Genomic DNA, 26,926 nt, shown 5'->3' with positions numbered 1-26,926 from the left:
TGATCACAATGAGAATTGTGGCGTCAACTTTTGCAAATTCGGGCGTAAACTTGTGCAAATTCGGGCGTGAACCTTCGAAATACATTTTCATGGGAATTTACTTGACAACTTCTCTAGAGAGTCCAACCGAAAGAGAGAGAGAGTACCCTGTTCACCAAGTTCAAGAGAAACTCAAAACAACACAAAAACTGGCACGAGAACGGCAAAATACCTGGAGAAAATAGTCATTAGCGCAGCCAAACACAATGAGTTCCCATTTCAAAATAAGTATGGTTCTTCTTCGCAGTTAAAGAGTTTGACTCCCCTAGATATATTTTTATGCTCAATTATCGTATTTAAACGAATAATCGACGTTGAGGTTGTCTTCCACTTTCACTCGGACCGTTGAAAAACTTTGATTTTCTTGGAGTCATATTCAAAATAATTTTCTGAATTACCAACTTTTTCTTACCCTTAAATGCAGCAGAGAAGTACTTCCACGATGCAAGTTTCATAATCAGGGAATGCCCAACAACTCCATCTCGGCGCCGATAATTCTTGCTACAGAGGCTCCGTTGCAACATCGATTCTCCTGCTTGTCATTTATGTAGTCTTTCCAGAGAGGGTTTGCAACAGCATCATTAATAACCTTCCTGATTGTATTCCCATCATGACAAGAGCTTGACTTGCAGGTTTAAATGCCATCAGGAATTCAAGGTGTGGTGGGCCTACTTCGCCACATGCCAGACGATTTAACTTGTTAACGCAATACTGAAACGCAAAAGCTTACTGAAACTTGATAAACACACAGTATGTGCACCTTGGTTCTGTTTTCGTATATCTTCAATTCATAACGTAGCCCGTAAAATGCAAAACACATTGTACTAAAAGCAAGACCGTTCTCATCGACCCTAATCGCATGACTTCTCACTTCACTGAGGTACTCGGGCACCGCGGAGCAGGGAGGGCTGGGGGGCCTGGCTTTAGCCAAATATTAAGATGCCAAATAATTAAAATGCCAAATATTAAGTGTCAAACTGCCAGAAAAGCCTTTTTTTTGTACGGTTTCAGCCCCCCACTTTCTTTAGACCACCCCACTTTTCTCAATGCTCCGCGGTGCAAAGTGATGTTTGAAGGTGGGGGAGACAAAGAATGGTAAAGTAGACTGATGGGTATTCCCTGTTAATCACGGCCCTATAATTTAGATTATTTTCATTCTTTCGCTTTCCTTTACCCTTGAGCTTCTTGTCAAAATACTTGTCGAAATAAGGTCCCTTTTCTCAGTATTCGAGAATTAAGAAACTGGTCGATGCAGTGAAAAGCTTTACAAGTATGTCTCAGCTCTTACCTTACCTTGCGCATCAACATAAGAACTTCCTTTTTGTTTTCGACAGAAGAGAAAGAGAGAGTCAAAAAACGACAGGATTTCTGGATGAAATCGATAAGGCAAATTTTTACCATGTACATCACAATACCTAAACTGTTATAAATTTGTTTATTATAAATACTCACCGAGGATAAAGTAATATGTTTCTCACTTTACATTGAAAATCTATTTAGGTATTTCTTTATGAATATCTTTGAGGTCTAGAGTCGTTGAAGACACCGGCACGGTCCAGGGGCATGGCTATTAGCTTCATGATAAGGAAAAAATTTGCAACAGTGATTTGCAGCTTCTACTGTTATGTAAATGATATTTCCATTCCGATAAGCGTATGAACGGCTCACTTCTAGCAGATACAAAATAATCACGCAAGTTTTTGAAAAAGTTGCTACAGTCGGAAACTCATATATATGTTCTTGATAATTGCGAAGACAAATGACAAGGGTACTTTTACCCTCCTACTCTATCCCCTTTACCGTGTCTGTAAGTATCGTTCAGGTTGAGTGAACAGCGCCTGAATAGGGTACCAAGTTTTCAAATAGTTTACACAAAACACAGTAAACACACCAGTTTCAAACCAAGTAGCTGTGATCTTTCTGAGTGTGTTACGAAGTTATTGAAAGGACGGGAATAAAATTTATAATGTTGGTAGTAACACCTATTATTTTTCTGCTTTAAGGCAAGATAACAGTGGCAATAAAACTGTTGAAATATTTACCAAACTAGCAAACATGATTCGGGTCGATAGAATGGTGAACAGGGCGGGAAAGGGCCCGACAGAAGGTGGAATGAAAATTCTCCGACGTCGTTGAGTACAACAATTGCCGTTCTGTGTTAAGTACAATATGTTCTTTTAGAGTTTGTCAGGAGTCACAGTGTCCCTTTCCACCACCTTAAGTGTTAAATAGATTTGAATAATATAGAGTTGAAAACTGGGGCAGTGGTTTTTCCATACTTATCAACGAGAAACGTAGCATGCTCTGGTACAGCACTATTTTACAACGAGGGTTCCTTCATTTACATATCTTTTGACGCTGTTAACTGCAAGAACTAATTGCAACGTAACTTTGACTAAACATTTCGTTTTAGAAAAAGTGAATTTGTATTTAAGAACAGTAAGATAAAACTTTATTTGATTCAGTCGGCAGTTTATAACAAGTGCTTAAAATGAAACTGAAGATAAGTAATTCAATAAATCTTAAGAAGGGTTGAAGGGGGATATGAAGAGATTTTTGTCAGTGGAAAGTCATATGCCTACCCTGGGCGACAGTCTCCATTATTTAGTCTCAGAAATATACAGTATTCTCTCTATTTAGAGGACACTGTCGGGACCAGAGCAAGGTGTGCGCTAACTGGAAATGTCCGCCTTTTGGAAAGTTTTGCAATATAAGTTTCAAAGTTGAAAATAGACCCTAGCTTTGTATTTAAAAGGTGTAATCAGTGGTGGCGCCAGGGGAGGGCTAGGGGGGCTACAGCCCCTCCGTTGGAAGCACTTAGGAAACAACAATAATCATTTGAGCTTCCTTCTTTGCCACCGAAGCAGTCTACAATACTTTATCCCCGGTTTATTGAGGATCTGGTACCCAGAGTATCATATGGCTGGACTGCTAGGTAACAAGGTAAAAGATGGTGCCTCTGCGACGAAAATTTTGACGAAAATACGTCCCCTTTAAGGCCTGCACATTATGACAAACTTCCGGCCTCTTTAAAAACTTTGTGAAAGTAATATCTAATTGCAGAAGGTGTTACACACATGAACAACAAGAGTGTTGGCATCCGAAACAGGACTTGATTTGCACCATGGAAATCAGAGAACGACAGGTCATTTCTTCTACAAAATTTTCAAGTCCCTCCTTTTGATGAAAGCATAAAATCTCCCTGTTTCGACCACCGAAAAAATCTCTGGAATATGAGTACATTCCTCCTGGTCAGACAGCGTTAGGTCTAGTAGAGTCGATTAAAATATCTAAAAATTTAGTCCTCACTTAACCGATATCTAATTTGCATGGGCAGCCCGGCAAAAAAGCTCCTTCTAAGAATGCGTTCAGAGCGACTTGGATCAATAAGTCCTGCTGAGTATTGGTTGCCTCGGCAACCTGCTCCTCCACAGAACTCTCGACTTGTGGCAGAAAGTGATGCAACCAAAGGTCTTCAGCCCAGCTGCAAAGAAAAGGATACCTTATGTAAAATTAGTGCAGGGTTTCTATTTTCAAACGAGGAAGGGGAGAAGGAAGACGGCATGCAACTTACCAAATATGACATTAAGGCCGTATTAGACACAAGGACAAGCAGAGGCGCAGTATTATCTAAGGCGCACGAAACATAGAGCCTATGGACCATAGGAACTTTTGCTTAGGCCTAGGCACTTATGATGACACCTTTTTGCTTTCTGTACAGTATGTATGTAAATCTCGTCATGATTAAGCGATTTCCCAGCACATTTCTACAGAAAGCACGCGACTAAGCCGCCTTCTTCGAAAGGGAACCAAAAACTCCAGAAAGATTTTGAGTGTTGTCTTAAGTCTTCATTTCATCCACATCAATAGAATCAACGTATTATATTACGAAATTATGTGACATGGAACATGAAATCATTACCTTTTAAGGCCGGCTGAATCACTGAAAGGAGCAGACAGAAACAGCCCAAGATCTGCGAAGAAAACAATGACAGTGAGTAATATGCAGGTTTGTTAATCGTGCTTAGATCATGTCTTGACACAAACGACCAATGAACTAACAGAAATTTATGAAACACATTGCAGTCAGATTGGCTTGACTGTCCATAAAATGATGGCTTTGTGTGTAACAATACAAAATGCTTTTCGAATCGATTCATGTTTGCATCCAAATTACAGAACGATTTAAAATCAACTAGCAAAAATTAAAGAGAATATAAACTAAGTGATCTGATAAGAAGGCACATTCTTACATATTCTCAATTCCTTAAAGCAAGCTGGAAATCGTCCCTTTGGTACCTACAACTAGTTAGCTTTGAATCTATTTTGATATATTTTTCAGTAAAAACCAAAATGGCACTGAAGATACTGAGAAAATTGAGTGTGACTTTATTTGGTTTTTGTGACATATCAAAACAAGTGTTTGAGCATTTTATGGCAGCACCAGGTGACATTGAGCCTAAGCAGATATACAATGAAACAACTTTTACACAAGTGACAACGAATTACGAAATAAAGATACAAAATTGAATGGTTCGACCTTTGGCATCTACAAAAAATTAACTTCAAATTTTGAAGACAAAATGAACATGATTTACAATAACGACAAACCTGGCATATCCAATTTAATGTCTAGCTTTTCAAGATCGATTCTAGATCTTCTGTAAACATCGCTTATCCAGGAGCTCCAGTTATCAATTTCCCTAAAAATGGATCAAGCAATATTCAGAGATTGTGAACTGGGAAGAGCTTAAAACGTTTCTGAAACTGTGAGTGACTTGACAATTAACGTCACATGGGAGTGTGATTGGATTGTAAGAAAGGTATCTAAATTAAGATTGACATTAAAGGTATAAATCTAATTGTTCACATTTCACATCTCATAATTGTGCTACATTTCGCATTAGTCATGTGCCAGGTGAAGAGGGCACTCGGAAGATGGCACAAAAAAGAAAACTGAAAATCTGAAGACTCTGCCAGATTGAAATTATGAAAGCACCTGTTCACACACAATGAAGAGCAGTCCCATAGAAAATTAAACCTTAAATTGGAAAAAGTAGCTTGTAGAAGTGAGAGAGCCAATAACCCGTCTATTAAAAATCTCGCTGCCATAACACTCTTTTAACTGTAAAACCTAAACTACAAAGATATTCACCTGAAGTTTAATCGGCTTTCTGAATTTCGTGTTGCCTTTTGTCGGAGCCAACGTTGCAGAAGAACAGGCATAGTTGGTGGGAGATCAATTAACTTGAAAAATCTATGAATTCCTTGCCCAAATCGGTCCATGCTGGAAAAAAGTGAGCACTTAAAACAAGTTAATATAGAGTATTAAAATCTTGGCTGCAAATGGCTGGAAAAAAAGCCGGAAATAGGCAACAAACACTGATAAAAAATCAATACTGAATAATATAAAGATTGTTGCTTTACAAGTAGTTTTGATACACACAACGTCCCCATAAAATCTGAGTAAATTCAAAGTGTTCATTTTTGAACTGAGACCAAAAAACTCATGCATAGTATGAAAGGGTTGAAATATCCTTGCTTTGGCAAACTAGATCTGAAGCAATCGACTTCAGATGTACAAATCTGAATTCTGTCGATGCCACATCTCTTAGTCGCATGAGCAGGATTAGTCAAAATGATATGTTATTTCAAACTCTGACAGGGAACATGGTGCTAAAGGTTGGATAGAAGTACGATTTAATAAAGGGAGTTTTTGTCTCATGGAACTTTTGTCTCCTTTCTAGCTCTCATGGATAGCGCTCTATCAGCCTTATGGATTTGTTAGCAGCTGTAAATTTCATCAGCTGTACCGTCTTCAAAATATATGTCCCTTAGTAGCTCAGGCTATCGACCGCGGTAAGGCAATTTTGCTGCAGTTCTGAAGGCTGAAGGTTGGGCTCTATCCTTTATTTAGGGAAGGACTAACAACGACGGGGAAGCTAAAGAAAACGAGAATAGAACAGTATCTGCATTTTTTTGGGGGGGGGGGGAGTGATGAATCTGCATTGAAGGAACTGGCCATCCTTTGTCTCCATGCTTTGGCCTATGGGCACGGCTCGCATACAGGAATCGCCTTTACAGTTGATGACAAAAAATAAATGATATTTCCAACAATTAATGCCACCTTGACTCTCCAAATAGCAAGGAAAAGCGGAAACCTAACATACTGTTGTTCTATACTGTAAGGGTTATTTACCTTGTCTTCGTTGCATATGCAAGTACGATGACGTCATTTTGCAAATAGTAAAGCTGACCGTTCACTCCAATGCCATTGCTTAGATAGAAGGGTTCTTCTGTTCCACGTTTTCCAAGCCAAACAAAGACATCCGAAGATAATTTTCGATTAAGGATGAAATCAACGTCGATCAGAATAATTGTTGAGCACTTCGGTCTCTCGCGATTCACCTCAACCAAAGCTCCTAAAAAGGAACAACAAACTGCATTGCAATGGACTCGCCTAAGCTCATTGATCACACAATACAACACCGTTTGAAGGTGGAAATGGGGTGCTATGGAGAAACTTTTTCCAAGCACCGTATGTGGCAAAAGGAACAATAGCGTAATTTTCAAGCATTCTTTTAACATTTTACTGAAATGTAATAGGCTAGAATTGGAGTTATTTTTGTTAATTTATCATAATTATTTTTCACAAAGACGCAAAAAGTAAGATTTCCAATGTCCACCAGGAGAGCTACAATTCCTATCACTGGCAAGACAGCCAAATTTAATCCAACCTAACATATCAATTAATTCGAATGCCTTTCCTTGTAAAACACTTTGAGATGTTTCGAAACACATCGATTGATCTAGAATTATTAAACAGCCATACCCGTTATGTATCAGAACAAGAAGACAGTTAAAATGTGCGTCTACATATGTGACTTTGTATGACGACTTATATAGCAATATATGCTAGGGTACATATTTAGCAGATAACAGAAACATAACATGATTTATATTTTTGTGAAAACAAATTATATATTTATAAATGAAATCTATGAAAGTAATTATGATTTCTAGTACGTCCTTTCATAGGTTATCGGCAAATAGCATTTTTTTGAGAAATGGTTGATTCGTTCGTAAAAAATAGACTCTTCCACTGCTGTTTGAATTTATACATGCGAACAAGAATCACTCGAATAAATGTGCTCCAAAAACGCTTAGCCAAATCAAATGCTTCCAATCAACTACTATGCCCGTCTACGTAATACAAATCAGAAATCTGCCTTCAGAAACAAATTATTACCTTTCCTTTTCAAAAACCCTCGCGCATATAAACAACTCTCACATGGAATTTTCCAAGGTCTTTTTGGACTCTGCGCAGGGGCCCGGAAAGTATGGCAAAAATCAGGCATGGGAAATGCATTGGATTGAAATGAAACTATATTTAGTTCTAGTAAAAACCTATCAATGGGACATATAAGGGGTGCATAATAAAACACAAATTTACGGAGATACCAACCATATTCTCGTAACAGTTTCACAAGTTCCTGAGCAGTGCAAATCTCATTCTCTTCAACGCTGGCAATAAAACTTGTCTTGCCTCTAATTTCGTCCATGGTCTGATTGAAAAATAAATTTCATCCTTGCAAGTTACATGCAATACTGGATATACGTATAAAGATATAGCTCAAAATAAAATGGGATTCTCAGCTAATTGTGTGCATATAATCAAGCATATAGCTCATTATAAATTAATTAAATTAGTGAACATGCCCTTTCGTGCAGAGTTCTTATCGAATTCTGAGAAAATCTCAAATGACATGATCCTGTAACAAACGCTTTAAAACCCCTTCCACATAGACGCTTACGTGAAAACAGAAAACCCTTGTTTCGTTTCCATTTAGATGAGAAAGCGAACTTTGCAAACGTACTCTAGTGTCTCTAATAGAAGGGGGAGGTAATGGAAGGGGGTGTTTATGTCGAACAGTTCTCAATAGAAGGGGGTTGCTAATAGAAGGGGGTGTTCATGTCGGCCAGTTTTTAATAGAAGGGGGTGCTAATAGAAGGGAGTGTTCATGTCGACCAGTTTTCAATAGAAGGGGGTGCTAATAGAAGGGGGTGTTCATGTCGACCAGTTTTCAATAGAAGGGGGTTGCTAATAGTAAGGGGTGTTCATGTCGGCCAGTTTTCAATAGAAAGGGGTTGCTAATAGAAGGGGGTGTTCATGTCGACCAGTTTTCAATAGAAGTGGGGTGCTAATAGTAAGGGGTGTTCATGTCGGCCAGTATTCAATAGAAAGGGGTTGCTAATAGAAGGGGGTGTTCATGTCGACCAGTTTTCAATAGAAGTGGGGTGCTAATAGTAAGGGGTGTTCATGTCGGCCAGTTTTCAATAGAAAGGGGTTGCTAATAGAAGGGGGTGTTCATGTCGAACAATTTTCAATAGAAGAGGGGTGCTAATAGAAAGGGGTGTTCATGTCGGCCAGTTTTCAATAGAAGAGAGTTGCTAATAGAAGGGGATGTTCAGGTTGGCTAATTTTCAATAAAATGTCAGTAAACTTCAATGCCAAAGGGGAGCTAATAAAAGGAGTGGATGTTGGTAAATCTTTTAATTAAAAGGCAGTGGAATTATTAGGATGGTGACACTGGTTACTTGATAATGGATAGATTGTTAGAGATAAAGATAGACAAACAGAACAAGAGGAATTATTGACAAGTGAAAATTGCGTGTCCTGGTCATGACAGGTTTGTAAAATTTAATAGAAGGGCGGGTGCTAATAAGCGACAGAGCGGAGGGCAAATTCTTCTGAAGTCAATACAAGGGGGCCCTTCTATTAGAGACACTAGAGTATTTGTGAAGACGCTGCTACGTAATGGTAAGGGATATATCACGGAGATTAGGTTTACTGAGCAAGGTGTTCTTATAATCCAAGAGTCAATTATAAAAAAATATACACATCTTACTGCGCAAAAGGAATCGTAATGTAATATGATACTACGTAATATTACTTACGCTGAAAATTTCAGATTTGGGAAATGAATAGGAAACAAATTTTCTTTACGTTTGGTGAATTTGGTGAAAACAAATTTTCTATCACGGTGAGCTTATTTTTAAGCAAGTTTTCATATGGAAAATATCCAAACAAAATAATTTTTATTTTATCCAGGGGAACAAACAACAGACATGAAAAGTAGAAAATTCATCATTAATCAAATTAATGTAAATTGTTATATTGAGACAACCCAAAGAATAATATGCACTTAGAAAATCTTCTAAATCATTGAAAGTAAAGTTAATGTAGCCCCCGTCTAGGGAAAACGACTTTCTAAGCAACATACATTAACTGCTATCTTACCGGTTGATATCATACGGAGGATACTGTAGACAACATACCTTGAGCCAGTGGGAGAAGCAGGAAATGAAATGCTTAGCCTCTATCGTGTCGTCAGTCATGAACAGCACATTTCTGTACCGCTTAATCTGAAAATGGAAATCATATATGTTATGTGGAAATAAAATCATTACTGTCATCAACAGTGGGTGTATTTTCAAATAAGTTCAAAACTTCAAGCTATAACAAAAATTCAAGCTATAAGAATAGCTCACCAATCTGCAATATTCTTGTAACGAAGTATTTTCTAAAGACGTAGAGTATGCCACTGAATCAAATGTTGAAGTTGTTTCATCTGAAAAGCAATGATTAAAAAGTGTTGTCACCGTTAGGACAAAAGCTTTAGGACAATGAAAATTGCAAACGATTAATCAATTTGTCGTTACGAAAATCAAACTAGACACCTCTAATCAGAGATAAACAATTATTGAGAATATTGTTAAGAATATATATGAACTTTATCAAATAAAGAAAACCAAAAAAGAGCATTTTTCGTGCAGTTATCAACTACAACGTAAAAGTGCATTAATAAAAAATCCTTTTATGTTTGACAATAACTTAAAAGCAGAAATTTAGGTGCATCTTTAGTCTAAAAAGAAAGGAAAGAGGATAGATTGACCAAGCTCTCAAAATAAGTTAAAATATGTTTAGGGATAACTCATATTCATTCTTAAAACAAGTGGTGCTCTCTCCTCGATTAGCCCAACTACTCAGAGAGTCCCTCCTCAAGGAATTCCCCTTCATACAATTTGATATGTAGGCTATTATTTCTCTGTTGTTTTTAGATTTGTGCTTAATTTGTGTTGTGTGTAGTATTGTATTAATGTAACTGATAAAATGTATGCAGTTGAATTTTTAAAATAGGAGACAGAAACTAAAAAATAAGAGTTGTCCTGAAAAGCAAGTTCGAAACTTTTTTAATATCTTCCTAATCATGTATTAACATTTCCAATGATACGGATCTAACTAGCCGGAGGTTTTAGCATATTTCTTTTAACTGTCCTTTCTGAATGTTGATGACACCATATCAAAAAAGGTAATGAATTTGAAAATGTAAGGAAACGTAGGTTAAATTTTTGTGGTATTCCAATTGCATACTCATTTGATGAATTACGTAGTCACTCTAACACTGGGATTTTTCTTCTAATAAAATCAGTACCATATCAATTTGTGGTTGACGTCAGTAAAAACTGGCGATGGACAAGAACAAATCTGGGGGATTTGTTCACTTTCAATAAGAATTAGGAAGAACTTCTGGAACTAATTCGATGATTTCAGCCAATGAATTGTTTGATTTGATTTGACGGATGGAGGCTCCCTACAAGGACCGAAACTCGTGAACGTTTTCTAAAGCGAGTTGAGACTCTTGGAGGGGAAAAGAGGTTAACATGTTGCAACAGTACCTTTGAGACGAATGGTCAGGTAAGGTTTCGATCTATCTTGCCATGCTGCTGTCCAAGGCGTGATACCTGCAGGAAACCCTGTAGGCGTCCAGGCAACAGATCCTAGCTCAAATCGACTGACGCTTGACTGGAAAATCGCTGTAAACAGTGTAAAACGGAGAAAGGCTAAGAAACTGGCAAAACACATCGCAAATTTCAAGGGAAACGCCAATGTTTATGCAACTGCAAACGTTTAGGGCCTGAAATTACGGCATAATTAATTTGGCATAATCGTTGATATTGTCATAATCTACCGAGAATAAAATTGTCACGGTCGTGGAGCTATCTGAACTTTGATAAGCATCACAACACCAAGTGCTGTATTTTTACTTAACACCACTGTGGATTTGACAAAAAAGTCGAACTATCACATGTGAGCCCATTTGCAAAGAAAATCAATTCGGAAGTGACGTACCAGCATTACTCGTGCTCAGACCTCTAGACGCTCTCCAAGGAACCTTATCCAAGAAAATTCTTTTCACGGCCTCTGTAACGGAGATCCATTCACTTTCGTTTTGTAGCCGCAGTTCACCAATGAAGTCTAGAATACTATCAGACATGACCAAACCATCTGCTGAAATACAAAATACAGAAAAAAATATTACCAACTTGACAGATAAGACATGCAGCGAAGTTACAGAAGTTTAACCACATCTAGCTAGTAAAAGCAAACAAAGAAATCAATTCAAGGGTCCCACTGGAAAAAACATCAGGCAAAGCAAAGACAAATCTGACATTGTCCAAAGAATCAAGCAAGACTTCCAATAGAATTCCTTGAAGATTTCCCTTGACAGTATTACACAGGCACTACATGACAAACTAAAGCAAATAAAGAATAATGTTTTATTTTGCATTCAGGCTTGTGGACGTTAATTTCCAAAATAATTTAACAAATCCTAAAGGATCCTTTGCATAACAAGTGTTATTCAAAGCCAGCCAACTATTGCTTAGGATATGCAGCTATCTAGCAAAAGAATTTATTCCTGCACCTATAACAGACTCTCACAAATGTTTAAAGTACTTTCAAAGGTCACTAGCATACCATCAGAAAAGCCCCAGCCATAACCTGCGGCAACTGCGATGAGTAGAGTGCAGGAATCTAGAATTAAAAGCATCAAGTCAAAGTTTATAGAAAAATGGAAACAATACTTCAGTTCAGATTCTTGCAAATAATTAAGTTTTGTTTACCGATGTATGCTAAAGGCAACATATAGATTTGATGTCGCAGAGATTTACACTAGTTGCCAGGTACCGCGTAAAAAGCGTTCTTGAAAAGTCTCTGAAAACATTAGATGTCTCTGTAATTTTGACATTTTCGACATTTTATGAGGTCATTAGTAATTGTTTTTGTTTGAGTGTCGTAATGAACCGACCGGCAAGGAGAAAGATAAGTAAATTCTGATTCAGTGCCTATCGCGCGCAGTTGTTGTTAAGGCTATGTACATACAACCATAGAATTTTATCACCAAAATTTAAAAAAACATTTTACTCGCATCTTTTGTTAAAAATTAATTATATATAAATATATATATGAAATAATGAAATAGAAAATCTTTTTTGTCCACAGTGTGCATCATTCAAACAAAATGTAAACAAATACAGTCAAGATTACTGTATAGCAAATGTTTCTGATGGAAACCTTACCTACACTTATCACAATCTCAAAGAATACTTGTCACCCAGTTACGCGACAAAGTGCCTTTAAGACTTAAGACTGGAAGGTTAAGACTTAAAAAACAGACTGACATGACAGCAGATGCTAACAAGAGCAATATTTTCAATTCTATCACCATAACATTTGATCTAAACAGCCTCTCGTTTCTAAATAAACAAAACAAAATTTTCTTTATAAATACTAGGAAAATAAAACTAAGTTATATACCATATATGGTTTCTCCACCCACCCACAAAACAACGATGTTTGCCTTTGCAATTATCATCGGAAAGGTTATATCAGAACCGACACCTTCCTGTTGAGAGTTGCTGATACTAAAAGCAGAAGGGTGTTAAGGGCATTGGAGGTTCTCTACCCTTTATGTAGAGAAGAGTCATGTTTTGTCGTGTACCTTGTTTTGTTGAGACTTGGGGGTATCCCCCTTTGGTCACTACCATAAGATAAGCATTCGTAATATGAATAGTTCAGGTGTGCATGTTTAATTTCACTTTAGGACAAATAATCCTGTCATCATAAGAGGCGGGAGTGCACTTTTAAATATACCAATATGGGAACAACCAATAACAAAGTTTGTTAATGTCTAATGTCTACCACTTTTCACCCCACGTACGACTTGTTGTCTTGCGTTTCCTTGGATAGCTCTTTGCTTTCTGAAAGAACACAAAATAGAGCGAAAAAGACCCTATCTCGCTTGATTATTTAATTTTGTTCTCTTGGCTGACAAAAGACAGTAGTTGAGTAACATATGAAAAGTTATTAGAATGCTACGCATTGCCCGCAACGCAGCAGCAAGAGATATCGAATTATCTTCATTAAAAGATAACGTTCAGTTCAAATATGAGCAAGCAGCTATTTTGAAAAGCAAAAACAGAAGACAAGTCGAGGAGTAATATATCATGGCAAAATATGGTGCCCCTTCCCCAAAACGAAAACACCGTTAAGTTCATGCTTCATAGCCCGTTCCGCATAAAACTGCTTTCTAGCATGCCCTCAATGTTTGGATGAACCCATTTTGGAAAAAGACTTAAATGCTAGTCCCCATCTATAACGCAAATATCTTAGCGATAATTACTGCCCAACAACGAAGAAATAATTTGTTATTTGCTAAAACGTCCTTGTACGTATAACATATCACGAGGTCGTGCCATCGTGAATACTTCGATTTGTTGTTTCACATATATACTACAATTATATACAATTATATTCTTGGCCTAATTGGAAGTTATGCTTGAACCGTAACATAAATTATTCCCAGCGTCATGAGATAAACCTTGGGTCAACCCATTAATGCATGCCACCTAACGCATCCTTGGCCATTTAGCAATCTAAAATTTAAAAGCTAGGTCCACTGAAAATGCTTCACTAAAATATCCATAGCTAGATGATACAGTTGACTTATGACAATCCATAAATATTAACATGGAGGTTCTATATTCTGATTAAATAATGTAAATAATCTGATGTTACTTAAATTATATTTAATTTGTTTAAAGACACTGTCTCATTGAACTTTGAGCATACTCGCCTGGGCAGGTTTTTCTACACGATATCAATAGGTCTTGGTCTAGGAGCCTTAAATCTTGATGATCGGTCACCAAGGGAAGCGGTGGAAATTACAATAGGTATACGAGCCATTGACTCCTCGTGCTTGGAATTACAAAAAGGCATCGTTTCGTTTGGAAACACCAAGGAGACTACTGTGTTCAGAGTTTGCGTGAAGTCGCAATATCGCGGTACCTCCACATCGAGACACAGCACCCCCCGTGCATTCCGGAAACGGTACCCTTGTTTCCAGAAATATGAAACGAGGACATGTTGCACAACCACTGCTGACTGAACAATCACTTAGATACATTAGGGTGACGTCACAAACTTTCATAAATTCTAATGCTTGTTCAATAGCTGCCACGAAGGTTAGGAGCTCGCTCCCGCACTGTTCAACAGGATAATAAATACTGTGTCCACAAAAAATAGAATAATATAGTACATTACATATCAACGGTTTAACAAGTTTATCACCTAAGATCCAATATGGTAAACATGAACTTAAATGCGTTGTGTTTTATATGTCGGGTTTATGTGTCTAGTGTTTAAACGATGACGTCATTGAGTTAAAAAATAAACAAATCAAGAGATTGTAATCAATTAGGCAGAATCAATCAACGTAAAACGGATATGATTAGTGCTATAGATCCACAATAACAGTACTTTTGCTGGCAAGTTTGATGCAAAAAGTATTTTTCAGCATTTACACCAAACCGAGGTTCTCGCCTCAAATTCAACTTTTCTGATCAAGTCATCGTTAGTTCTTCTGACACCAATGCCATTTGATTAAATTGTCAAGGCATTACTTCGTACTTTTAGAGAGGCCAAAGAAATTTTTTTTATGCCATACAAAGATCCAAACTGGGCCTCGATGGTCACACTCGTGCTTGCCTATCTTAAATACTATTGACTTTCTATACCTTCCCTACATCGCACAAACAAGTCAAAATCCTTCCGTTTATTGTGGATATATGCAGAAGCTCCTCACAACAACATGTTGCTTGAGAAGCGCTATTACACTTAGGAAGAGTATGGTGAAACCTTCTTCTGCAGAACACTAAAAAGAAATTGCAGTTTCTAAAGCGATCCAAAGTAACGACTGAGCTGTCATTTTTGGGGTCTTGTTTGGGGTTTAAAATGATGGCCTATTTCTTAAGGTAAAGACCTAAAAAGGGTGACTCCATTCTTTAAAATGTGGTAGCATATGATATCTTCAAGGCGGCCAATTTACAAGGTGGTTACTCAGTTCTTTGAAGCAGTTTGACCATACCATAAATGTTACATGTTCGAAGAATTACATTGGTTAAAGCTCGATTTCTAATCGGCATCATACCACGTGATTAATGAGCTACACAGTTGAAATGGGCTACACTGTTGATATGTTCTTGCCTACTTTAGTGCTTCGACGTGCAGATGGGCCTAAAATGAATTCAAATGACACTCAAATTAGTTTATGGCAACAGTTATAATTAATGCAATAAAAACACTGATTATATAAATAATTATATTTAAAATGATTAATCCAAAAAATTTAGGTGCAAAATATACTGTGTTTATTGTTGACAATTATAATTTGAATCTGAACAAATGGTGTCGTTGAAAATATTTAAATGTTTAAGAAATCATTTGATAGGTGAATCAAGTGGTTGAAAAAAAATAATAAAAGTAAATTCTAAAATTTAAAATTTAATATTTCTGAAGATGCTTGGGTACTTTGAGCGTTAATGAATTTTACATGTAAATGAACTTTTCAAGCTTACGGACCAAAGAAGGGATGTTCGGCAAACAAGGTTAGTCCAAGCTCTAATTTTATCTTAGCGTGCTGCTCTTCAGTGCCTTCCAGACTCCCCAGAAATTACTTTAGCTTTCCAGCCTACTAAGCACTACGTTGCTTTTATACCCCAAGTTTCACTCACGCAAATTATAAAATCGATTTTTACACTTCATTTGAAATAGTCCCATAATCAATCCACTACTTTGACTGACATTATTCCAGCAAAATCTTAATATTTATCCCCTCTCTCTTTTCCAATTCTGTTCAGCACTCAAGAGAGCATACCAAAATTTTCCAGGCAAAGAACTACTCTTGGTAGCAAAATTTTATAATAAAAACTATTAATATTAATAACTGCAATATTGGTTTTAATTATTATTACTTACAAAAGTAAAGAAGAAGAGTAACTATTCATCAAAAGTTATTATTTGGAAAGAGGGTGTCACCCATTGGAATACAAGGCAAGCACGCAGTAGAAAGGAGCAAAACATTTTATCTAATACGTAGCGAAAGAGCCATAAAATCTGCATGCAATGGCTATGTCCTTCACCTCGCTATTCCTTGGTTGCAAAGCCTGTAGATACTTTTGCAAAAGTTTACATCTAAATGATTTCAAGTGACAGTGGCATGACTACATGGCAGGGACTACTAGGACAGCGTTGCAATAAAAGCACACCTGTGCAGTTAAATGAGTCAACCTGTAGGCTTTGATATCAGTCAACGTGCACCATCTACTATCACTGCGAAGAAAGCAAATGCCGAGACACGGGCTCTGCCTGCCTTTCTACAAACTCACTGGAGGGACAGACAAGGTGAACACAAGCCTGCACCTGTAACGCATGCCTGCAACTTCACTCTTAACCAAAACTATTGAAATTCCAAACACAAGTTTTACGTTTAGCGATCTTTGACTTAGACAAGAAGTTATGTTCTTATGACAGCATGGCCTTTATGCTTGGCAAACGATTAAGCTATGAGTTATCAAAATTGTCGAAGGTAAAAAAGAGTGAAAGTTATTGCATTTATATTGCTATGTTAAAAAGGACAAAAACTGTGTGTTCCAACGGCTACTGGAATTTACGCAACATCAAACTAGAAGATTCATGACATGTCAAACAAAACCAATTTCAGATTTATTTCCCCTGATCTAACAATTAGCATTTCTTTTGGAGTTTAACACTTTGTCAATGCAGAAGCGTACGAATGGCCTAGAGCTGGCTCAAATCGATTGCATTCTAAGAAACCCTCTCTGGTGCTATGTTGAGTTCAGCAATTCACGCAGTGGCGACGCCAAAGGTTCTGCTTGTCCTGCTGGGCAGGACCACAAATTTTCAAAGATAACAATTTTTAAAATAAGAGAAATTGATTCATGTTTTGAAATCATTTATGCCTGATTCAAAGGCATACATTTATACTTCAAGGATGTGCCCTTTTTCAATTTTGAGACACAGGGTGGCTGGAATGGAATTTCGAGTATCCCGTACGTAAATTGATATCGTCGAAAATTTAGCCCTGTGGCCAGTCCTGCCTAATACTCAAGGCAGGACTAAACCCTATGTTTGGTCCTGTCCAACAATTGGGAAACGCCTCGTAGCCCTGTTTTTGGTCCTGCCTTATAATAGAAGAACACAATGGCACTCCCGCTCTTCGGAAATGGCAGGATCTCAGGTCCTGCTCATTCATGAAGGCAGGACCTAGACTTTTGGAGTCCTATGTTTCGGTATAATTTGTTGATTTTCTGCGCCGTGGTCACAAAGAACTTTCACTCAGGCTTTCTTGATATCATGGAACAAACTAACTGTAACGATAACCTCATGATTCTGCTGCTGAAGAAGTTTTTGCTGCTAGAAGCTTCGGGCAGGAAAGGCCTACACTGTCGTCACTTGATTTATACAAGAATCGATCGTTTCAAGTCGAGTGGTACTTATGGAAATCAAATTATTTAGAGTCGTTTTGTTGGTCCTATTTACTGTTCAAGTCAGGAATATCACAGACATTGCGAGAAACCTGACATTCATATAGTTTTCTCTCAGACTGTAGAAAGCAAAGGAAGTCATATTCAAAGGCCTATGTCTTACTCATATGTCATATTCAAAGTCATATTCTTAAACAGTAGAAAAAGTTTGCCAGCGCCGCCGAGAAAGAATTCGTTTTTCTTTGTACCAGGAAAGTCGAGATGGAGGGGAGATGAAGTGTGCATGACAGAAAAAAGGGCTTGCTTAAATTTAATTTCAGCAGTTCGTCATCCTGCCTTACCAGTTCAGAGGTCCCGATGAAAAGGACGCCTGCTTAAACCATGGACGCTTTCTTTTTAGCTAATGATTTCAAAAAAATTGAAATATTACTTATTTTAGAAATAATTTTTGTGATGCTCTTATGACTTCTTCAATGTAAGGCAGGAGGAACTTGAAAGGATCCAAACCCTCATTCCCTTTTTTCCAAAATGTGGCAGTGAAAAACGTTTCACTGCAATCTTGATTTTAACATATCCAGAAGAGCGTTCCCCCTTTCCGAGGGTCTTTAGGGCGTGGCTTCACGCAATTTTTCTCGGCGAGTAGCCCCCAGACCCCCTTTGGGCAGGACTACGTGTTCTTGATTACTTCGCAACTGAAATAATGCAAATGCTGTTTAGTTCGCCTTCTACAAATCGAAGTAATACTGGACTAGCGCAAAGCAAGCCTATTTTGAACACCTTTATGTCGAAAAAAAACTAATCCAGTCCAGCGTTAATAGCACAGCAGAACTGGTGTAGCTAGAAAATATTTATCGTTAATAACACAACATATTGATCTTAAACCGCTAAAAGTTAGTTCACTTACCTGGAGATCCCATGACAGGTTGCCTTCTTTCAATAGTCCCTACTGATACATCAGACGATGCACCGACCGAATAACTACGAACAAAATTTCCGGTTGACGAATCAGTACTTGAGTCGGAATCCGAGGATAAAACCCGGACACTTTTAGAAGTAATTGAAGATACACGTGGTGGAGTAGGAGGTGGTATCTTTTTGTTTTTCAATTCTGGCGATTGTTCTTGTGATTGCTGTGACATAGCGGGCCGGATTATTTTTGGAGAAGACGAAGGACTTTCTACGTTAGGTACTTTGTGAGTCTCCTGCGCAGATCCTTGCTTAGCTTTCAATGTCGAGCTAAGTGTCTCAAGAGATATATGCGACGCTGTCTTCGTACTTATGGTGTTCATTTGTTTTATTTTTGCATTGGCGACTTGCGGTAAGGATGGTTTGGAACATTCCACTAATTCGTCACTATTTTCACCTGACTCGAAAGAATCCTCTGATGAAAGTCTAAGTCTTAATTGCTTTAATTCAATTTCTAATTGTTTCACTCGATGACTTTCCTGCAAATATTTTTGGTGTGCTTCCTTGGCACGCTTCTCCGAATCTAAAAGTTTTTGCTCTAAATCTATCCGATCTTTTTCTAATGAAATATGTCCTGCTCTTTCATCGTCAATCTTTCTTAGCCATTCCTTAAATTTCTTTTGCTCCTCGACCATAAGTTCTGAAAGTACACGATTTTTCCTCTTCTCTTGTTCAATATCCTTTTGCAATTGTTCTTCTTTCTGGGCCTGCTCTACAATTTGCTTCGCAAACATTTTACAATCGTTAACCAAAAGATTAAATTCGTTTTGTTGCTCCTCTCGAACCTTCTCCAGCGTGATCACGAGTTTGTCCCTCTCTTTCTCAGCCTTCGAGAGTTTACTCTGTTGAAATTCAATCTACAATAAAACGAGAAAAGTGAGAGATGAAAAATTTTGGTAGAGGCAAAGGTTAAAGAAGTACACAAGAACATTCAAAAGGAAAGGCTCGGGTGAAAGACACAGAAGAAAATTAGAGAAACGACAATAAAGCAAAACCAAACGTCGAGGTAAATAAAGGAAGAGAATAAACGTGAGACTATAAAATGATGAGGATGAAGGAAGTGGTTGGAGAATAAAGAGAGCGAGTTAACAACTATGTCGATGAAGAGTGTGAAGCAAATCAACTGGAAAAGCTGATAAGAAGCATTTACTCTGCACGATTCGAAATAGAGAGATTTTACTAGGATAAAAAATCGCCCAGTACATTATTTTTATTCAAAGTTAGGCAAATGAGTGAAATACTGAAACCCTTTGATTTAGAACTGGCTAAATGCTTTGCAGAACTCGAAAAAGGTTACTACTTTGGTGGAAACAATATAAAAATCCATAATAAAAGATTAAACCTGGTGTTATAGGAGGACAAGCTGATATGAACCAGGACAAACATTAAAAAAGGAAGGAGTGACAGGTAAAGCTGCAACAGGTGACAAAACATAGGGAACAAATTGCATGAGAAGCGAAACAAAAGATTGGTTTGTGTCACTCTTTCGAGCATCTTTGATACGTATAACATTTTAAGAAAAGAAGAACACTATTTCATGAAAGAAAAAACACCTCCTTGACGAGAAACAAAACATCGAAGAGAACAGTGTACAATAATAGCCAAAGAAAAGGTTCAGATATAGGTGACATATTTCAGACGAGCGTTTTAATGATTCCGACCACAGTCCCTATTGTTGATTATGTACATCCATTAAGATGGATGACGTCATCAAAACGTTTCTTCATCATGCGCTTGGGTTGACAAAAACACTGGCAAATATACAAGATCAATGCATAAAGAATGATATTGACATCAGTTACACCATGGTGCAAATATATGAGAAAGAACAAGGGAATATATTGCTTTTAAAGCCTTTCCTTGATGTTTATGCTAATAAATATTCAATACATTAAAAGCCTTTTGTTGAACGGAAGGCTCACATCCTTTCAGGTGTCTTATAGGCCTTCTATGACTCTCTTTCCTCAAGAATTTAAGAGCTTTTCCGAGCTCTATGTCTGAAAATCTTCCATTAGCACTAGCTATAGAAATGGTTATTTGCCAAGAGAATAAGTAGTATTCAAAGGTTACAGATTCGAATCCCGGTTCGGCACATGACTTGGAGGTTTGTCTCCTGTTCATTCAGCAGCCAATGGCTAAACTACTGAGCCTAGAGACAGCAACAAAAGACCGACCACCCTACTTCATGGTAGTGCTATCCCAGATCAAGTGCCTTCTCTAAAAGGCACTTCCTTTGCGTTAGTTCATAAACAGGTCTAACTTTCATCTTTAATGATAAAAAACAACAAACACACCTCATTTGTTAGCCTTTCTCTATCTTTTTCAAGCATGTAGGTGACTTGGTCACCTTGCGCTGTGTCAATTGCATGTATCTGTCTCTCCTCTTCCAACTGACGTAAAATCTTAGAATAAAGGAAGTTAAACTATTGAAACATAACCGTATATTCTACATAATAGCAAAGGCATAGGAAATTGTAACACTATAGCATAGAAGGAACAGTGGTATAAAAGACATAACACCCAAGAATAGATTATCATGTTGACAGAAAGTTTTCATAATTCATAAAAAAATCATAAAAATGATTTGATGCAAGCTAATCATAACATGTAAATTATCATTTATGAACTGAGTTTTTACAAAAACATTATTACATATAATAATCTGTTTAGAACAAAAAGACATACTGAATGAAGGGTTACAACTTCAAACCAACAAAAATTATACGTGCTTTTCAATAGCACTTACTTTTAAAGTTAAGGAGCATACTATTACTGTGGCTTTTTTCAAAAACTGTTAATTTGAACAGTTTTTATATCTTTGCAGAGACAATTCTTAGTTATTAATAACAACTTTGTTTGCTATACTGACAAAGAAGAACACAAAGTACAGATAAATTCAGCCCCTGCTATCCAGTAGCATGCCAAATTTACATGCAGAGTTTGTAAATTAAACTTCTATCAACTAGCTGCTTCAGTTTCAGTTTCCATTTCAGTTTCCATTTTGTTCTTTTTAAAAATTCCACTACATACAATTAATCACAATAATTTAACAAATAAATAGCTAAGCAAAAAGAAACTAAGACTGTGTTGCAGCAAAATCACACATCTGCGAGTAAAAATTATTAACATATACATTCAAGGAAATAAAGAGAATAAGATAAATTGTGTGGAAGGAACTTCTTAAGAAGAAGCCTCTCAGTAGTCAAATTTATGGAGGAGAAAGCACCAGTAGCGCCAAATGTAAGCAAAATAAATCAAAATAGGATTGCTGAAAAATGGCAAATCTGAAAAATATGTTAGAAAACGAACAAATAAACCAGCATAAATGCAGAAAAAACGAACCATAAATTCCTGACAAAAAATAAGTCATATCTTTCAATTTAGTGAAAAAGTAAGTGCTTTTATGAATTTTATAAAACTAAACAATTCCGGCAGCAATATGGTAATATTGTGACTGTCTTTTTTTGTCTTCAAAATATTAAGTTTCTTATAGTATTTGGAGACATGATATGTATTTTCTGTTCAATATATCTGTGAGCTAGGTGGTCTATTTCCTAACACACTATATATTAGAAATGGGAAAAAAAGGACAGTTCAAAAATGAGACTGAATCTCATAATCTTTTTGCTCATAATCAAATGACTTGACTTTAATCATAAACTCATATCTCTTGAGGACATGTAAACTTGGAAGCGGCAATGTCTATCATACATAATCATAAGTTGCAGGAATGTGTAAAAACCAAACAAGCCAGTTCTATCTTTTGCATAAGCATATAACCACACATATACATATAACCTATCAATTCCCAATTCATTTCCTGGTCCTGACATTGTGAACTTAAAAGAAAGATTTCAGGAATACAAAAAAGTCTGCAGCCCAGTTTTGAGCATAAATGCAGTGCCAAAATTGTTATTGCTGGATCAAAAGGATTAGGTATCTGTTTTAGTCAAATGCAAAAAATATGACTTTTCATTCCCTGGCAGACCTAACCAATGATGACAAAAATGCAAGGATTTAAGAACAACTTTATGGTAATAATAAGCACTATGTGTCAAAATAAAAAAGAGTCAGAACATACTGTTTTATGTTGATCTTGCAGCATTGCTTGCATTTGCTCTCTAACAAGCTGATGATAGGCAACAACATGATTTAAATGGGCTGTTGGTTCACCAAGCCAGACATCATCATCATCATTTTGCAAATCATTACCTTTGATCAGTGAGGAAAGTTGCCCATCCCCAAGTAAATGTGACAATGGCAATGCACTGCCAATATCACCTTTCTAAAGAATCAACAATAAAAGTAAATTATGATAGATTCAACAAAACATAATAAATTTTCACAAGTTGTCTAAGGCCAAGGTCACAAAACGCCACATTTGTGACCTTTAAGAAATAATGTATACTACATAATAGGCAATTTGGTTAAGGTTGCTGACTACGGGCCTAGGGTCGTTGGTTTGAGCCCCTGACATTACCAAAGACTCTCTCAGAGTGATAAGATTCACCAGCTCTCTGTAATTCCAGGGCTAGAAATCATGAGGTGTGGTCACTTCGAGAGAAAGGACAAGGACCCTGCTCAATAAGCATGGCTTTCCAGTGTCCTAAAACTATGTTCAGAAGCTAGGTAGCAAAAATACAAACAATACAATATAAAACAATACTATATTGCTGTATTTGATTATTTGTTACTCTAGCTTTTTTCATATGTACAATTTTGAAACAATGTCACTAATGTACAGTGTTGTGCCATCAAGGTGAAGAAAAGGGGTGCACTTGGACAAAATGATGCAAAAAATAGTAGCAAAAGTAGAAATTGACTACTTTTGACATTAACAAGGGGACACATTTCCTAAAAGCCCCCCTAGCACTGCACCACTGATCTAATGCCTTAACAAACATGAATGAGTCAAGTTTTTTCAACCTACCATAATTGCACTGATAATCAGATCTCTGGCTTGTACCTCAGCCTCCAACATACAAAGCAGGTTGACTAGGTCATCTTTCTGCAACCCTTGGAGCTAGAAAAATATTTCATAATGTTACGGTAATTTAGATAATTCAATATGTAACTGTTATACAATTGTGAGACATTATCAGAAAATAAGAAGAAAAATTAATGGAATGATGATTGAAATAATAGCAAAATATATGCAAAGAATAATTAACAAAAACTACTGTTTACTAGTCTGTCATAAACTACTCCATACTATATAGGCAGAGCTGTGTATGCTTTTGGTCTACAGAACTGAGCATAAATTAAGATCCAAGTAGCAACTTAGAACCATCCTGTTCTGTGCACCAAAAGCATACAATGAATATTTAAATAATCAAACATTCTCACAGAATACAACACACCTGTGATAGAAATGATGTTGTTCATAATTCCTAATTTCAAATTGGATTTTACACTTTAGAAAAAACAATAATAAAAAAATCTAAATATTGCTAAGGTTTCTTTAAAAAATGTGAGGGATGTAATTCCTTTTGACAACTGAACAACTGAACTGAAAATTTCTCACAAGTTCATTTCCAGGAGGTGAGGGTAATCTTCACACAATTTTTCATGACATTAAAACCTCTCATAAAAAAATCCGTAGAGATGAGCAAAATATATACTACTTATAGTTTCAAATGCAAGTTCTGTGTAAGCCTATTTTTCAGAAGTAAACTTTATTGACAAAGCACTTACGTTTCCATGCACAGCTGTCTTCGGAATATCTTTAATTGACGATTTTCTGTCGATGATTTTGCTGGGAGATGTTGCTTGGTTCGGCGAACAACTTCTTGTATCGCCAGACATCGTGTTAATATTAACTTTTGACAATATCTTCGGTAAGCGATCAAGTTTCAGCAGTGTTTACTAACTGTCAAACTGGCAACATACGGTTAATTTCCGGGAGCTGACAGTGCATGAAATGATCTCAACAAACATCTTCTTCTTTTTCAAACTTTTTGATAAGTTGATGCAACTTATTACACCACTTCGTTTAGATTTAGAATGAGTTACATCAACTTACCAGGCATGCAATACCAAAATCATGTTTGAATTTATAATTTTAACATCATTATCTACTTTGGGTCTTTGTGACAATCGCTTCCACCATACACCGTATCATCTGATTTCTCATTCACAAACAAAGCTTTCTCTTTTACAAAGTGAGGTCCCTCAAAATGTATTCCTTAGCTTCTTTGCTTCAAATTTAATCGAACTTCCACTTGCCTATCACAGGGCCTAGGCACACTAGGCCAAATTCAAGCATAATTTACCATGACCTTTCTCGCACTGCCTGGTTACAGAACCAAAAAATTTAAACAAAGTAAACAGAATAGTTTGAATTCCCTTGATGCAGTTTGCCGTAACGCATGAACAGACGGAACAAGTTATTTAACTTTGCTGTATCTCCATTCTATCGATTTTCCAGCTTCTCCTCATTTGAAAACAATCGCTAGGCCAGAGAACAATGCTCGCCCCAGACCTCTTAGCAATTCATTGTTTTCCAGCCCCCATCTCTTCGGGGGTCATTTTACATACGTAGAATATTGCTACACTGGACAAAATATCTCCAAATCCCCTACCCCGAACATTATCTAACAAATGCCAAAATAGTAAATTTGAATTGGCAACACGCCAAAGACATAAAAGAAGGCATATTCAAGCAACCCCCCGAACATATGATTGTTATCAACAAGTAATGTCTTGCAACACCAAAGTAATAAACTTAGAAAGATGCAGTTTAAGATTCCTTACAGCAATTTCCTTTTTAAGCAGCTAGAATTTGTAAAAAAAATGTGAACTGACGTTAAGAGCACGAATAAAAGTTGTAGTTCTCTCTAAGCGTGTGCCCCATGTTCCTTTAAAACACCTTGAGTAGCTAAGGAATGAAAGATGTTGGAAAGAAATGAATGCACAGAAGCGAACGACATGAACAAGCCAATGACTATAAATTATTAATCCAATGTTTATATGGCACCTTGAGCCATCTGAATAAAGATCTAACAAAATTTTGTTTCAATTGTTCGTCTTTCAAATTCGAGTGTGTAAAAAGAATCAGTGTTTTAATGGCAATTTCATTTCGCTTTCAACGAGAAACTAAACAGTTATATTACAGGTAGCACTGAATATAAAAAATCCGTTTGAATGAAAACCACAATTTGACCCATCAAGAGCACTATAACGAAAGCCTGTTTTAAGTTACTTTCAATAACCATGAACACGGTCTCTGAGACAATGTGGTCGCCATTTTACCCGAGATTTTCCTTCTTATTTTTTCTGTTCTATCTCATCATTGATCGTGAATTCTTTAAAACCTGATAAGCTAGGCCGCATTGTTAGATAAAACACAGGAAAATAATACTTGACTCCCTACCAGCTATTTAGATCATGTAATGAATTCATTCTTCATGAGTTGAGATTCGTTCACCTTCATGCAATAGCATTAAATCTTGAAGTTGTGTTGAAATCTAACATTGGGGAAAATAAAACAAAATCATAGCCATTTTTAATGTTTTCTTCTCTACAAACCATTCAAGGCAGGCTCCTATTCAGGTTTTATTTGGTCTGATCAATCTTCTATCGAGCAATTACCAAAACTTTTCGAAACTTGACGAAAAACTCAAGGTTTTCCCAAGATTTTCATCGGATATTCATTGACAAGCAACAAGCATAATGACACATGCACTTAATATCAGGATAGAAAGAAACTGATTTGGGGGAGAATATGATTCATTTCCAGAGGCGTAATAAACCTTAGCCAATGGCAGCGCCAGCTACTACGCTCTGGGGGGGGGGGGGGGGGCAAAACAAAATTTTTAGTCCACGCCTTTTTAGCACCAGAAAACGCTCTTTTAGCAACACCAACTTTACCTGAAGGGAACGCCCACGACTAGCTTTTGGCTATGTAGAGGCAGTTTGAAAATCACAGGACTACATTAGAAAAAGTACCTTGTCAAAGTATTACCCCTCCCCTAACATTTTCTAATCGGATTCAGACGAAATACAAAATTGATCCTGCCGGGAACTGAGGGGGACGTGTCCCACCCAGTCATCCCTCCCCCCGTGGCGCCGCTACTGTGCTTAGCAGTAACTTTTTCACTTAATTCCCCTCCCCACAAACGTAGTGAGAGGGCAGCCACTTCCTCTAATGAATTGTTGTCCGAGAAAACTTGATGCAAAGGCAATAACATATCTTTTCAAGAAATAGTTTTCACAAAGAGAGATTCTCCAGAAC

At 37.0% G+C, this 26,926-nt stretch overlaps 1 protein-coding gene across 2 annotated transcripts; it reads right to left on the bottom strand.

The window, feature by feature from the left end:
• Window positions 1-1,404: 1,404 nt before the first annotated feature.
• Window positions 1,405-26,926, bottom strand: LOC135692440 (uncharacterized). 2 transcript variants are annotated; one of them, XM_089110985.1, is made up of 16 exons: window positions 24,388-26,926; window positions 23,624-23,716; window positions 22,775-22,978; window positions 20,988-21,095; window positions 18,632-19,550; window positions 11,861-11,917; window positions 11,234-11,392; window positions 10,780-10,917; window positions 9,592-9,671; window positions 9,379-9,465; window positions 7,505-7,604; window positions 6,239-6,461; window positions 5,195-5,326; window positions 4,651-4,742; window positions 3,962-4,013; window positions 1,405-3,523 (listed from the first exon to the last, which is right to left on the bottom strand). In XM_089110985.1, exons 1-16 carry the CDS (start codon window positions 24,496-24,498, stop codon window positions 3,349-3,351), a joined length of 2,730 nt encoding a protein of 909 aa, XP_088967111.1. In that variant the 5' UTR covers window positions 24,499-26,926; the 3' UTR covers window positions 1,405-3,348. The 2 variants fall into 2 exon arrangements, with proteins under 2 accessions (XP_088967111.1, XP_088967115.1); XM_089110989.1 differs by lacking the exon at window positions 3,962-4,013 and having other exon boundaries at window positions 24,388-25,652.

Source organism: Rhopilema esculentum, chromosome 3 (genome assembly GCF_057945365.1).
Source record: "Rhopilema esculentum isolate cy_ngs chromosome 3, ASM5794536v1, whole genome shotgun sequence".
Classification (NCBI taxonomy): domain Eukaryota; kingdom Metazoa; phylum Cnidaria; class Scyphozoa; order Rhizostomeae; family Rhizostomatidae; genus Rhopilema; species Rhopilema esculentum.
The sequence above is the reverse complement of the archived record's forward strand: the minus strand, read 5'-3'. Positions and strand labels throughout refer to the sequence as shown.